This window comes from Pongo pygmaeus, chromosome 18, assembly GCF_028885625.2.
Source record: "Pongo pygmaeus isolate AG05252 chromosome 18, NHGRI_mPonPyg2-v2.0_pri, whole genome shotgun sequence".
Taxonomy (NCBI): Eukaryota; Metazoa; Chordata; class Mammalia; order Primates; family Hominidae; genus Pongo; species Pongo pygmaeus.
Genome location: NC_072391.2, coordinates 30,504,357 through 30,520,443, shown reverse-complemented (window position 1 = coordinate 30,520,443; position 16,087 = coordinate 30,504,357). Strand labels below are relative to the sequence as shown.

The 16,087-nt window shown below is 47.7% G+C and overlaps 1 protein-coding gene across 2 annotated transcripts in view; it reads left to right on the top strand.

The window, feature by feature from the left end:
- GSG1L (GSG1 like) overlaps positions 1-16,087 on the top strand; it is a 279,380-nt gene that overhangs the window by 231,755 nt on the left and 31,538 nt on the right. The window contains exons 5-6 of one of the 2 annotated variants that reach the window (XM_054452719.2): positions 5,667-5,834; positions 10,591-10,644. In XM_054452719.2, the coding sequence (XP_054308694.2) occupies positions 5,667-5,834; positions 10,591-10,644 (222 nt within the window). The remainder of the gene's footprint in view (positions 1-5,666; positions 5,835-10,590; positions 10,645-16,087) is intronic. The other variant, XM_054452720.2, reaches the window with a different exon arrangement.

Below are 16,087 nucleotides of genomic sequence, written 5' to 3'. Positions count from 1 at the left end.
TATAACTACTAAGGAAATTTAGTTTATAAATAAAAACTTTCAAAACAGAAATCTCCAGGTCCAGATGGTTTTACTGGAACATTCCACCAAATATTTAAATAAGAATTAGCACTTTTTTTTTTTTTCAGAAAATAGAAGAGGAGAGAAAACTTTGCAATTCACTTTATGAAGCTAACATTACCCTGTTGTTAAAACCAAAGATAGTGCAAAGAACCGCAGACTAATAGACAACCATGAATATAGATGCAAAAATCCTTAGCAAAACAATAGCACATAGAAGTCAGCAATATATAAAAATAATTATACATCATGATAAGTGGGGCTTATTCTAGGGATTATGGCTGCTTCAATATTTGAAAAATCAGTCGATGTCATTCACCATATTAACAGGCTAAAGAAGAAAAAAATCACATGACCATATTACTTGATACAGAAAAAGCATTTGACACAATTCAACATTGATTCATACTTTTTAAAAAACTCTCAGAAAATTCAGAATAAAGGGGAACTTCCTCAACTTGATAAAGACCATCTACAAAACATCTGCAGCTAACATTATACTTAATGTTGAAAGACTGTTTTCTCTCTAAGATTGAGAACACCATTATTATTCAACATAGTGCTGGAAGTTCTAACTAGAAATAAGACATAAAAGACGTGCAAGACATAAGATGTGAAAAGAAAATAAAAGGTATACAGATTGTAATAGAAATAAAATATAACTATTTGTGGATGTTATGATTATCTGTGTAGACAAATTCAAGGAATCTACCAAAAAATTGCCTAGACCTAATAAATAAGTTTAGTGTTGTCTTAGGATAGAAGATAAAAATGCAAAATCAATTGTATTTTTACAAACTAGCAATGAACATTCAGACAACAAAATTAAAAATATATATCATTTATACTAAAAAAGTGAAATAGACATAAATATAACAAAACACTTACAGGACTTGTACACTGAAAACTGTAAACCACAGAAAAATACCAATGAAAGAAATCAAGGAAGATCTAAATAAATGGGTAGATATACTATGTTCATGGATCAGAACACTCAATATATAGTGAAGACATCAAATTTCTTATAGATATAGAGAAAAGTATTCTAAAATTTATATGGAAAGGCAAAGGAATTAGAATTTCTAAAACAATTTTGAAAAAGAAGAATAAGGCAGGATGAATTAGAGTGCTCAATTTCAAAACTTATTGTATAGCTACAATAATCCAGACTGTGTGATATTAGTGGAAGGATAGGCACATAGATCAATGAAAAAAAAAATAGAGAACTCAGAAATAGACCAATACAGATACACCCAACTAATTTTTGACAAAGGTACAAATCAGTTCCCTGTGTGTGGGTGTGTGGTAGTGGCAGGGGTGGGGCAGGCAGGGAATGGCCTTTTCAACAAATAGTGCTGGAGCTATTGGACATTTACTGGCAAAAATAAACAATAGCCTTACTTTAAACTGCACACCACTTGCAAAAATTAATTTAAAATGGATCACAGATTTAAGTATAAAATGTAAAACTGTAAAACTTTTAGAAAAATGAGAGAAAATCTTTGGAATCTAGGGCTAGGCAAAAAGTTCTTATGTTTGATATCAAACACATAAAAGGAAAAATGGATTAATTGTAATTCATCAAAACTAAATATATTTGGTCCACAAGAGACCCTATTAAGAAGCTGAAGAGAAAGCTATAGACTGAGAGAATATATTTGTAAACCACATTTCTGACAAAGAACTAATCTCTAGGATATATAAAGACCTCTAAAACCCCAATAGTAAACAGCAACAAAACAATCCAATTAGAAAGTGGGCAAAAAACACCAATAGACATTTTGCCAAAGAGGATACACAGATAGCAAATAAACAAATGAAAAGTTGTTCAACCTCATTAGCTGTTACGGAAGTGCAAATTAAAGCCACAATGAGATATTATTATGCATTTATCAGAATAGCTAAAATAAAAAATAGTGACACAAGCAAATTCTGGTGAGGATGTGGAGAAACTCATACATTGCTGGCAGGAATACTGTATTTAGCAATATAAAGGAACAAACTACTGATGCACATAACAACTTGGATGATGCTCCAGATAATTATGTTGGGTGAAAAAAAGCCAATCCCATACATACTCCTGTATGATTTTATTTATGTAAAATATTTGAAGAGGTAGAATTATTGAAATGAAGAACAGGTGGCTTTCAGGATTTGTGGGAGGTCAGGAGGGAAGTGGCTGTAGCTATAAATGGCACAGAAGAGATCCTTGGTCTGTAGTTTGACTGTATCAATGTCAATATCCTGCTTGTGATATTGTAATATTGTAATATTGTATTACACTAGTTTTGCAAGAGTTTATCATTGGGGGAAAATGGCTAAAGGGTACGTGGGTTTTCTCTATATATCATTTCTTACAGCTGTTTGTGAATCTGTAATTATCTCTAAAGGAAAAATTTAATTGAAAAACAAGAGTAAATAAATGAAAGGAAAAAAGATAAAAAGAATTACAGGGTGTAATGAGGGCCGAGATGAAACTAAACAGGGGTATGTGACACAGAATGATGGAGAGGGGGCTTCTTAGAGATGGTAGACAGAAAATGCCCACTGAGGAAGGGGTGACATTCACAGGTGAGAAGGCACCAGCTGGGCGAAGAGCCTGGGTAAAGCATGGAAAGTAGCGAGTCCAGGGATTCCACAGGGAGGGAAGGCAATGGGGGAGGTAGGGTTGGGAATGAGCTTTGAGTTTTTTGAGGAGTGGAAAAGAGACCATAGGGCTGGGATGTGGAGAGCCTGAGGAATCAAGCTCAGGGTGACATGTTATTTGAAAAAAGATCTTGCATGTAAAGTACATGGAAAGGCGGGGATGTAGGCTTTTCTTCTAGCACAGTCTGACTTTGTGCCTGTCCAGCCATTGCCTGTCTGGCTCTGCTCCACCCCATAGCATCTGTTTCTGGGGCCCCTGGGCTCTAGCAAACCCTCTCTCTCCCCAGGGAAGCTCCCTCCACACACTCAGTCATTGGACTGCACCACTCCTGCAAGGTATTTTTCTTTGCTCAGGCCTTTAGTTTGAGAATCCCCTGCTCTGTCCCCTGACTGGGCCATCAGGGTTGAGTCAGACTTGGTCACCTTTAAGATCCTTGGCTATAAAGACTAGAAATTCACATCGAAACTAACTCATGCAAAAGAAGAGAATTTATAGCAAGTAAACATATAATAACTTTGGTTCCCAATGACCAAAACTCAATTCAAACTGGCTTCAGGGTAGAAAAAAAAAGCCAAGGAAAAAAAAAAAAGAAATTGAGACTTTCATGATTGAAAAGTTCAGGGATAATGGCCTCAGCTCAGGGATCCAGCCCCTTTTCATGGCTCTGCTTTCTTTTGGGTCAATTTCATTCTCAGGCTGGGTGGTGGCAAGAGGGTCCCCAGCAAATCCTGGCTCAAATCCCACCAGCTTAGCACCACAGAAGAAAGATTAGCTTTGTTTCCAAGTAGCTTCAGCCAAGTCCAGGGGTTGAGTCTCATGAACCCGACTTGGGTCACGTGCCAACCCCCCAACCAATTACTATTGCCAGAGAAAAGCAGCATTTTCATTAGCCAAGCCGAGGTCATGTGCTCACATGGATGTTGGGGTTGGGGCCAGCCCCACACAAACCAAATGGCCTGAGAAGAAGGAAGGAGTGATCCCTTAACAGAATTGGAGTGTGGTTACCAAAAGGAAGAATGGCTACTGAGCAGGCAAAACCAACATACTCCATACTCATGGAATCCAGAAAAAGCCTACTTGTTCATTCTCTATCCTCGGGTTCTGAGTTTCCATCATGCTAGTATAAAGAGACATCCCAGGTTGAAGTAGAATCTTCAGCTTTGTTGCTTAGGAGAGAGTATCTGATTGGACCAGCTTTGGCCAGATGGTCAGCCCTTGTCCAGTCATCTATGAATGGTGGGGGGTGGTGAGTCAGATGCTGGACACTTTGGTGGACAGGGAAGCTCTTAGAGGGGCCAGGCTGATATCCTAAAACTGTCTATTACAGACACTCAGGGCTTCTGGAAGATCTACATCAGCTCCTTATCATGAAAGAAATGGGAACTCTATCAATGGGTTTGGTGTTAAGGGAAATAAATGGTCCTTTTGAGGATCCCTTTGAGGAAGGCTGAGTCCTCAGATTTTTTCCTTGCTTTCCTTCTGGGGTGCTCAGGGGCTGTCAAAGGGAAAAGCAGTGGGTGCAGGCAGTGGGCTTCATTGACCATGGGGAATGCAGGGGTGGTGATGATGTTCAGAAACCAGCTGGGTGGGCTGGCAGCAGGGGAGGCCTGGAGTTCCCAGGCAATGCAGAGTTGGAACAGCAAAACTGAGTCCCTGATTTGGAGGAAACCAGTTACCAAGGCAGAGACTGAAGAACAGGGATCCAGGAACCAGGCCAGAGGTAACTGAGGCCAGGGAGGTACCCCACTCCTGGTACTAAACGTTGAATGCATAGTCTTGATCAGAGGAAACAGGCAGGCCATTTCTAGAGCTGGAACTGGGTCAGCTGAGTCTCCTCGCTCTACCCCACCCTTCCTACCTTTCCAAGTGTGGAGAGGACAAATTCTCCAGGTTTGGGCTGGGCTCAGCATGTACATCAAGTGAGGGCTGCCAAGAGTCCCAGCTGTACAGAAAGTTGTGGAGGAGAGAGCCAAGCAGGTCATTCATTACAACCTCATCTCTCAGGGGGAGAGTTTACAAACCAAGTCATATGGAAGTGGGTAGTGAGGATGTTAATATTAATGATAATAATGACAGCAAGACTTTCTTGAGTGCCTACTATGTGCTGGACACTCTTCTAAGATGGTTTCAGTGGATCATCTCCTTTAATCCTTGTAACAACCCTATGAGGTAGTGCTGTTGTCCATTACAATGAACGTGAGGAGGTGCTGGGAGCAGTGGCACATACCTATAATCCCAGTACTTTGGGAGGCTGAGGCGGGGGATCACTTGAGCCCAGGAAGTTGAGGCTGTAGTAAGCTATGATCGCACCATTGTACTTCAGCCTGGGCAACAGAGCGAATCCCTGTCTTTAAAAAAAATAGTCATGAGGATTGTGAAACAGAAAGGGTTGGCATCTTTCCCAGGGTCATACATGAACAAGGGTAACTTAACTTTCATAAAAAATGAGCTTTTAGGGTGTCTGCCCCCATCTCCTTCTCCATCACCAACTCCAGCTAATCTTCTCATGCATCCTCACTTCTGCTCCCCAAACCTCCCACAGTTTGTAGAACATTCCCTGCTGTCTGATGCCTCCATGCCTTTGTACACACTATTCCTTCTCCTAGAATGCCCTTTCCCCTGGCCAACTCTCACTCTTCTTACCAGACTGAGCATAAGTGTCACTGTATTTTGGGTAACCTCCCTTGATGCCAGCCCCCTTGGACAGAATGATTCACTCTCTTCTAGCCTCCCCATAATGAACTCTGTTACATCTGCATCACAATGTGCAGATAATTCTCTATCTCCCAGACTGTGAGTGGGGCAGAGACCAAGTCTTATCCTTCTCTATGGCAGTACCTGCTTAGGTACCAGAGGAAAAGGCAGCCGTGCAGGGATGAATGAATGTTTGGTGGGTGTGGGATTTTTCTTGTCCCTTGCCCACCCTCACGATGGCATCTCTCTCCTGATCTCTTGGCAGCCTGGCGTGGGGCTCCTTTACCTGCTGCATGGCAGCCTCTGTCACCACGCTCAACTCCTACACCAAGACGGTCATTGAGTTCCGGCACAAGCGCAAGGTCTTTGAGCAGGGCTACCGGGAAGAGCCGACCTTCATAGATCCTGAGGCCATCAAGTACTTCCGGGAGAGGTCAGTGCACAGGGGGTTACCTCTGGCCACCACGGGGACTCTAAATCCCATGGCCTGGCCTCAGTGGCCACCGGGCCCCAGTCAAAAACTGGAATGAATGATATGACAGAGGGGTTATGGAGGGGGGAGACGGAAGAAGGCAGAGTTTGAACACCACTGTGTCAGAATTTCTGGGATATTTTAATGTTTTATGGGTCGTGAGGTTGCCTTGGGCTTATGTGATGAAAGCACTAGAAACTCAGAAGGGAACCAAGTTTGAGCGTTTACCATTAGGTCCTATGCTTCTTGGAACCATGATAAAGAGATAAAGAAGCTGAACCAAGGTTTCCTCCTTGGACAAGGTTTCCTGTCATGGCATTGAGTGAAAAGAGGACCCAGCTGTGGGATTGGTGATGGTTGCAGGAGGAGGATCGCTTCTCAATGTCGGGAACTACATGTAATCACCCAAGTCTTCAGGGTCCAGCTGGGATTAGAGGAGGTGACAATAAACAGTGGGTGGGTAGATGGGTAGATGGCTGGACAGGTGAGTGGGTGGATGGGTAGGTAGATGGATGGCTGGATGAATGGATGGATGAATAGGTGAGTGAATGGATGGATAGGTGATGGATGGATGGATGGATGGATGGATGGATGGATGGATGATTGGGTGGATAGGGTGGATAGGTAGGTGGATGGATGGACAAGTGGGCAGATGGGTAGGTGGATGGATGGATGGATAGGTGTGTTGGTGGATGGGTAGATGGATGGATGGATGGATGGCTGGATGGATGGATGAGTGGTGGATGGGTAGGTGGAGGTATGGATGGATGGATGGATGGATGGAATGGTGAGTGGGTGGATGGGTAGATGGATGAATGGTTGGATGAATAAATTGATAAGTAAGTAGGCAAAGGTATAGATGAGTAGGTATGAGTGAAAGGACAGACAGGCAGAAGGCTGGCTGGATGAATTTCAGGAGTTCAGAAGCTGGAGATATCCTTAGGCAGAACTCCTCCCAGACACCTTCTTCTGATGAAGGCACTCAGAGAGAGCATCAGCAGCCTGAAACCAGAAATTTCTGAGCCTTTCCTCCAGGGGATGAGTTCATCATTGGTGCTGTATCCACCTCACTCTGTACTGCTCTCCTGGCTCCACCCAGAACTGCTTCTATGGGCCAGCCACCACTACCACTCTCCAACCTAGTGCCAATCTACACCCTGCTAGCCGTTCCAGTCTCTTCTGGGCTGTCAGGGGCTGCTGCCCTCTTTAACTCGGCCCACATCCCTAGATCTGCTGTGCCTGTGTTTGTGGCAGGCCTTGCAGAATCACAGCCTGTTACTCTCTCTGAGCTCTGTCTACCTCCCAGGCCTATCCCAATCAGTAGCAGTACCTACAGGTACCGACGAATGGCCGATCTGGCCTGGGGTCCCTATGCTCCCAGTCTCTCCTCTTGAGAGAGGGGATATAGAACAGCAGCCCTAGGTCAGAGTCAACCATCATAACTGCCACTTACGGAGCACAGGTTATGTGCCAGGCCCTGTGCCCAGGAATTTCATTTCATCCTTAAGACTTCACTATGCCGTTAGGACAATTAGCCCCATTTTACAGATGAGGAAAACTGAAGCTCAGAGCAGTTAAGACACTTATGTAAGGTTGCACAGTGATGGAGGGGGAGTTGGGCCCCAGGTCTGCGTGGCTTTTTCCTAGAATGAAGAAAATCAGAGCTGGCAGTGCCTCAGGATCAGGCCACCAAGATTCAAGAGGCAGCCCCAGGATTTAACTCAGGCAGCTGCTCGAGCCCATGCAGGTGTTGTTATGCCCTGGACAGATCTGCTCAGTACTCACAGTTCATGAACAGGCCGGGGGCTTCTCACAAGTCCATGTGACTCTCAGCCTTGAGGACCCTCTCTGACCCCAGAATCTGCTTTGCCCAACACATGAGGCTTACTGGAATGCCCAGGAGACTGATACTGTCAGGAGTTGGTGGGTGTTGGTGGATGAAGACCCATCTTCCCACCCTTGGGTGCAAAACGGCCTGGGGCACGCTCTGCCATGGGACTGGTCTCCAGGTGCCCTTAGCAGAGATCAGCCTTTATCACATCCTCTGCTGGCTCCGTCCCTTCCCTGTCGCACTTCCCTTCTTCCTTATCCATAGTTCCTGGGACCGTCTCCCCTCAAGAACACTACCTGTACCCAAATCCTTATCAAAGGGCCTACTTCTGGGGGAGCTGAAGGAGACGGGCATTAACACCTTTCAATGGCAGGAAGGCATCACTGCACATCCTCAGGGCTCAGCAGAGGACGAGGAGGAGGAAGGGGACAGGAGGCTGCAGGGTGGGGCAGCATTGAGGAGCTGGACTCTCTGTGGGGCACTTGGGAGGGCTTCAGTCAGAAGAGAAGCATGGCAGCGCATGGGGTGGGGAGGCCCACACAGGTACCCTGACTGTAACAGGCCCCTCTCTCAGCCTGCCACTGTGTCTTTCCCCAGCCACATCAGCCTCCTTTCCATCCCTCGGGCACTACAAGTGCGTCCCCACCTTGGGACCTTTCTACTTACTGTGCCACGGGATGCTTCCGTGAGGCCTCTCCTAATTACTGGGTCTAAACACACACTCCCCACAGCCTCATCCTAGGTACTCTAGCCATTGCTATTTTTTATGTTTTGGAGACAGGGTCTCACTCTGTTGCTGTATTAGTCTGTTCTCATGCTGCTAATAAAGACACAACTGAGACTGGGTAATTTATCAAGGAAAGAGTTTGAATTGACTCACAGTTCAGCAGGGCTTGGGAGGCCTCAGGAAACTTACAGGCATGGCAGAAGGGGAAGCAAACACGTCCTTCTTCACAAGGCGGCAGCAAGGAGAAGTGCCAAGCAAAGCAGAGAAAAGCCCCTTATAAAGCCATTAGATCTCATGAGAACTCACTATCATGAGAACAGTATAGGGGTAACAGTCCCCATGATTCAATTACCTCCCACTGGATCCCTCCCATGACAGACGAGGATTATGGGAACTCCAATTCAAGATGAGATTTGGGTGGACACAGCTAAACCATATCAGTCACCCAGACTGAGTACAGTGACACAAGCACAGCTCACTGCAGCCTCGACATCCTGGGCTTAAGTGGTCCTCCCACCTTGGCCTCCCAAGTAACATGTGCCACCACGACTGGCTAATTTTTTCATTTTTAGTAAAGATGGGGGTCTTGCTATTGGTTGCGCCAGATGGCCTCAAACTCCTAGCCTCAAGCAATCCTCTGACCTCAGCCTCCCAAAGTGCTGGGATTACAGGCATGAGCCACTATGCCTGGTACCATTTCTGTTCTTTCATAGCACCTGATACAACCTGCCAGGATTTTCTTTATTTGTTTGCCAGTTTGCGGACTGTGAGCTTTGGGATAGAAGACCTATGCCATCTTGTTTCCCACTGTGGACCAGGCACCTAGAATTGGGCCAGGCACCTACTAGGAGCTCCTTCAGGGTTTTCTGGTGATTGACCAGACTCTTGTCTTTGGAGGCCTCAGCCCTGGCTCCCTCATGCTCTTTTATTTCCATCTCCACCATCATCTCGCTGATTCAGCGCCCCAGCACTTCCATGCCAAAGCCCCAGGAGAGAGGATGTGATTGCTCGGTGTAGGTCAGGTGTTCAGTCCCGGGCCAGGCAGCAGTGGCCAGGAAGATCCAGCTAACCTGGCATGCGGCTCATCTCGTCCCAGGCTGTGGATGGTGGCAATGCCTAGCATGGCACAGGGCCTGGAGTGAGCACTCAGCAAGTGTTTGCAGTAGACACATAAGCAGCCAGATGTCCAAAGCTGCCCCATTAGCACTGCAGTCAGTTGCCACCCCTGCTACGGAGATTCACCTCCTTGGGCATCTGTGGGTAAAACGCACCTCATTTTGCTGAGGCAGAAGACAGGACCTCTCCATACCCCATCAACAAGAAGCTACTGTTTGCTGGTGCCCCAGTTCCAATGGCTCCTAACAGCTCAGCCCCAAGATGAATTCTTCCCAGCATATGTGCAGAATATCACTTTACACATTCATAACTTGAACATTATGCAGAGGTTCATCAAATTTTATTTCCCTTCCCCTCTGAGGAGAGCATTTCAGCTTAGCCAGGCTGTTCTATTTCTTTTCCTTTTTTTTTGTGCCTTCCCTACAAAGGGCTCGGAGCACATAGATGTCTGCATAGGTTTGCAGGATGGCTCAGATGCAGGGCTGACATCTTACAGTGGCCAGCGTCCTTGGAGCGGCAGCCAGGGACTCAAGGGAGGGCGATCCATGGCCCCACCTGCCCAGGTTTCCTTATCCTCCATGGGGGACAGAGGGTGCTGTGGAAAGAGCAGGGGTTTGGAGTGAGTTTTCCAAGTCTATCTCTTTGCTACTATGTAATTTGGGGTGAGGCACTGAGCTCCTCTGAGCCTGTTTCCTGTGACCCAGGATGGGAGAGTCCAGACCTCTTAAGTGTCTCAGGGAGACTCAAATTGGAAAACCCATGTGACATGCTGCGCCCAGTGCCTGGCATATGGAGGGCTTTGTGTGTGTGAGTTCCTGTCCCTTCTGCTCCTAATGCCCTTGCCAGACCCCAGAGTGAAGCATTAGCTTGGTCATGACCAGCTTAGGATGGAGATAGTGAGGGTGTTTCGAAGCATGGCTGATAATCATGTTATTATCTCTGGCGCTGTATAAGGCCCTCCTCTAAATACCTTAGATGTGACTCAGTTAATTTCTGCCATGCCTCTCTGAGGTGTAAGTGTTATTGTCACCCCCATTTTACAGATGGCAAATCGAGGCACAGAGAGGGAGGGCGACTTGCCCCAGGTCACACAGCTGGTAAGTGCCAGAGCTGGGATTTCAGCCCAGGCCACATAGTCCTTCCCTGTGCTGTGTGGCCTCTCAGGCTTGATTAATTGTCTCTGCTGGGTATTGAGCTAGGACCTGGGCACACAATGGGAGTAAAAGGAGTCCCATGGCTGAGGAGCTCATCGTAGGAGGGCAGGTGAGGTGAGAGACAGACCGTGTGTGGGTTTCTGGGATGATGCACTCTGTGGGACAGAGCTCATGGGCTCCCTCACGCCCCCACCTTTCCTATCTGTGGGAGAGGGCTTTCTGGAGCCCATTTCATCCAAGTCTTTCCTGCTGTCCTCCTGGAGACCAGGGACAAGGTGGTGCCCTGTGGGGGCTGATGGACAGGAAGAAATTTAACTGTCGCTTTCCCACCCCTACCCCCACCACCCACGTCCTGTTGGATTACCTTCTGCAAGAGCCGATTGCATGGCTGAGGAGCAGTTGGACAGATTTGAAATGGTTTTCAGCGCTGTCGAAGAAAGGCATATTATGTGTGTGCGTGTGTGTGTGTGCATGTGTGTGTGCATGTGTACATGTGTGTGCGTGTGCGTGTGTGTGTGCATGTGTGTGTGCATGTGTGTGTATCTCTGTAATGTGTGTGCGTGTGTATTGTGTGTGCATGTGTATTGTGTGTGCATGTCTGTGTGTGTATGTGTGTGTATCTCTGTGCATGTGTGTATTGTGTGCATGTGTGTGCATGTGTGCGTGTGCTTGTGTGTGTGTGTATTGTGTGTGCATGTGTGTGCGCGTGTGTGTGCATGTGTGTGTGTGCGTGTGCGTGTATTGTGTGTGCATTTGTTTGTGTGTATTGTGTGTGCACGTATTGTGTGTGCATGTGTGTGTATCTCGTGTGTGCGTGTGTGTATTGTGTGCACACGTGTGTGCATGTGTGTGCATGTGTGCGTATGCTTGTGTGTATGTGTGTGCATGTGTGTGCATGTGTGCGTATTGTGTGTGCATGTGTGGGTGTGCGTGTGTGCATGTGTGCATTGTGTGTGCGTGTGTGTGCATGTGTGTGTGCGCATGTGTGTATTGTGTGTGTATTATGTGTGAATGTGTGTGCATGCATGTGTGCATGTGTGTGCATTTGTGTTGTGTGTGCGTGTGTGCGTGTGTGCATGTGTGTGTGCGCATGTGTGCGCGTGTATGCATGTGTGTATTGTGTGTGCGTGTGCATGTGTGGGTGTGTGTGCGTGTGTGTGTATTGTGTGTGCATGTGTGCGTGTGTATTGTGTGCATGTGTGTGTGTGTATTATGTGTGTGCATGTGTGCATTGTGTGTGCATGTGTGCATGTGTGTATTGTGTGTGCATGCGTGTGTGTGCATATGTGTGCGTGTGTGCGTGTGCGTGCATGTCTGCGTGTGCATGTGTGCGTGTGCATGTGTATGTGTGTGCATTTGTGTGCGCGTGTGTGCATGTGTGTGCGTGTGTGTGCGTGTGTATCGTGTGTGCATGTGTGTATTATGTGTGTGCATGTGTGTGTTGTGTGTGTGTGCATGTGTGTGTGTGTATTATGTGTGTGTGTGCGTGTATGTGTGCATATGTGTGCGTGTGTGTATGCATGTACACATGGAAGGGCCAGTATGCACGTGTTGGGTTTGCTGGATTGGAGAGCCTGCACCCCCCAGTTCCTGCCCCACCCCTGAGAAACATCTGGAATTAAACCTTCCCAGCGTCACCCTGCCTGTCGTCCCCTCCTTCGTCTTAATCGGGCCTCCTGAGGGGAGGGTCAGATGCTGCTGAATGAAAGGTAAATATTTGCAGATTGGGGCTTTCTTGAATACTTAATGCTCAGATCTGGTTTAACAATGTGTGGAAGAAAACGAGACCTGTTGGATTGGATCCCAGAGGGAATTCAGCTGTGCCAAACAAACGACCCGCCTCACTTGGGAACTTGGCACTGTGTGGGGGACGGAAGCCCCCGGAGCTTTTTGGGAGCGCAGCTCTTCCTCTCTCTGTACCACTTAGGACTCTCTGAAATTACTTGTTTATTTATTTTCATGTTTATGTCTGGCCCATTTCGGTGCACACTCCATGAGAGCAGGGAGCCTGCTTTTTCTGGTTTCCACTCTGTCCCAGCACCTAGAACCACAGAGACTCAATCAATTACGGTATTAATTATTAACAATATTAGGCCAGGCTCGGTGGCTCATGCCTGTAGTCCTAGCAGTTGGGAGGCTGAGGCAGGCAGATCACTTAAGTCCAGGAGCTCCAGACTAGCCTGGGCAACATAGCAAGACCCTGTCTCTACAAACAAATTAAAAGATTAGCTGGGTGTGGTGGCATGCGCCTGTGGTCCCAGTTACTCAGGGAGGCTGAGGTGGGAGGATCACTTGAGTCCGGGGGGTCAAGGCTGCAGCGAGCTATGATGGCGCCACTGCTCTCCCACCTGGGCGACAGAACAAGACCTTGTCTCGAAAAACCAAACCAAACCAAAAAAACAATATTAATTATATTGTTAAGTATAGTAGAAAGTTATGCAGTGCCTCCTGTTGCAGACACTGTTTGAGCACCTGGCTGACTTCATGCATTCAGCCCTTGTGGAACACCTGAAGAAACAGACCAGGGTTGGAATCATCTCTGCAGTTTACTAGCTGCGAGTCCCCAGGTAACTCGCTTCACCTCTCGGAGCTTCAGTTTTCCTGGCTGGAAAATGAGCTAATGCCTACCTTGAGGCTTTGTTGTGAGGACTTTATGAAATGATACAATTATGTTTCTGGAAACAAAGCTGGGGGTCCCCTCTCCCTGCCCCCGCCCCCCTCACCCCACCCCTCCTTTAGAGACCTCCCTCTGTGCAGGGCAAATAAGATACACTCCCTGCCTGAAAAGGGGTTCTGTAGCAAGTGGCAAATGGTAGTCCTTGGAGAATCTAGCCTGCAGATGTATTTTGTTTAGCTTGCATGGTGGTTTCAAAATTCTTAAATTTGGGCTGAGTTTTAAAAATCAGGAGATTTCATGTTAAAATATCAAGGTTTTGCAGAAACAGAAAAAGAAATATGGCATATTCTCACTTATAAGTGGGAGCTAATCATTGGGTACACATGGACATAAAGAGGGGAACAACAGACGTTGGGGACTGCAAGAGTGGGGAGGGAGGGAGGCAAGGGTTGAAAAACCACCTATCGGGTACTATGTTCAGGGTTTGGGTGATGGGGTCAACTGAAGCCCAACCTCAGCATCATGCAATGCACCCATGTAATGAATCTGCACATGTATCCCTGAATCTAAAAAAAAAAAAAAAATACAAGAAATCAAAAATCAAGGTTTTTGGCTTTTCATGACAAAGCAGAGATCTGGCCACACCGGGCCCATGTTCCCGCATGGCAACATCAGGCTGAAACACTTGAGTTCACAGCCCCCTGCTCACACCACAGCAAAGTGCACTGGGTGGCACAATCGCGTCTCCCCAAAGTGGCTTCAGGCAGGAGGGGCCAGTCCCAGTGGGAGGCAGAGGATAGAAGAGGCTTCACAGAAGAGACCCCTGAGCTGAGTTTTTCAATACTAGTGCAGCCTTCACCAGACAGATCGGCAGTGGGTGAGGGAGGCTATTTCAGGCATGGGGAACAGAACAAGCAAAGGCCAGGAGGGGCTGACACACGAAGCGCATTTAGGAAAATCTAAGCAACTTGGTGTGATTTGAGAGTGAGCGCCTCGGTGGGAGTTGTGCCTGGGTCTCTGATCTCTCTTCTCCTCCTACGGTGTCTGGGGTTGGAGGCTGGTGGTAGCAGCTCTCTGTCTATCACTGGGATGCATTTATCTTCTAAGAGAGAGGAGATGGAGTAGGAACCATCCAAAGCCCCCTTCCTTGATGCCAGTGCTCGCTGCACTCCCAGCACAACACAAAGCCATCAGATCTCAGATCTGCAAGAAACCAGCATGGACAAAAGTGGTTTGTGCACAGGGAAGGGGTGACCTCAACCTGGCTCCTTACACATCCACCGGATTGGCTGAGCAGGGATGGGCACGTCAACCGCATGCCCCAATGGTTCCTATTCTCTCTCTCCTGTTTGCTGTGGGGGAGCTTTGTGAAGGGCCTGTCTCCACATCCTCACCTCCCACTCACCGTCCAGCCCCCTCCAATCTGGCTCCCACCCCCTCACTCCACGAAGCAGCTCTCGGCAGCCTGGCACGGCACCCACCCGCCTCCCGAATCGCTCTCTCCTCAGCTCCCACAGCCACTTCTCCTGGGCCTGTGCGCCGACGCCGTCTCTGGTTTCCTACAGGGCTGTCTTCTTTTCTGTGATGTGCAGCTCTTCATCCTCCATGGCCACGTGGCCGAGGGCTCCCACATTAGAAGAATCCACTCTGCCCCACCCGATGCCATATGCGGTTGCTTCCTTGGTGTTTCTACTTGGATTCTCAAAGGCACCTCAGATCAATATGTCCAAGACTCATTCATGATATTCACGCCCCCAAACGCAGTCTTATTTCCACCTCTCCCTCCATAAGTGGCTCTGCTTGTGCAAGCTGGAAAAACCTGCAGTCCTGGCGGATGCCCCTGCCTCTTCACCACCCATGACCCTCCTACTCACCACAAGCCCAGGGCCTTCTCTTTATGTCTCCTTCCCTTTTCTCTGCCTCCACTTCCATCATCCTAGTCTGTGGCTGCAACAGGACTTACCTGGGTGAATCCAGCAACTTTCTTCATGATCTTTGCACACCCATTTTTGTCCCCTCTTATCTACTCCCACCCCAGAAGCTGGAATGCCTCCTCAATATGCTAAGGTCATCAGGGTGACAGGGCCCCCATCTTTCTGCCTAAAACACTGGAGTGGTTTCCCATAGCTGTCAGGACAAAGACCCAATTCCTCATCATAACTTCAGAGTCCCACCGTGTACCCCGGGCCCGTTGCCCTGCACGCAGCATCCCCTGATCATCCACAGCTCCCCAGCCCGGCCATGTTCCGGCCTCTGCAGCTCTGACCCACTCTTCTCTCTGCTGGAGTGCTGCCTGACACCTTCCCCACCTCTCCTCTGCCAAGCTGGGCAGCATCACGCCTCAGGTATCCTCGTGTCTGTTCTCCCTCCTGGCGTAGTCTGGGTGCTGAAAGGGACTTCTGAGACAAGTCCGGTCTGGAGGTTTCATGCTGTCGGTGGGGTCTTTATGGGTGGAGGGACTCCTTAGGGGTTGTCAAAGATGGGGATGGGGTTTTGGGATGGGGACCACCACTATGCCAGTGATTATTTGTATTGCCAGGTAATCATTGCTAACCCATGCAATTCTAGAAATAACCAAAGTGTAACCTCAAGGTGTTAATATCTAGAGGTCTCTCTCTCTTTTTTTTTTTTTTTTTTTTTAAGACAGAGTCTTGTTCTGTCGCCAGGCTGGAGTGCAGTGGCGTGATCGCGGCTCACTGCAACCTCTGCCTCCCCGGTTTAAGCGATTCTCCTGCCTCAGCCTCCCTAGTAGCTGGGATTATTACAGGC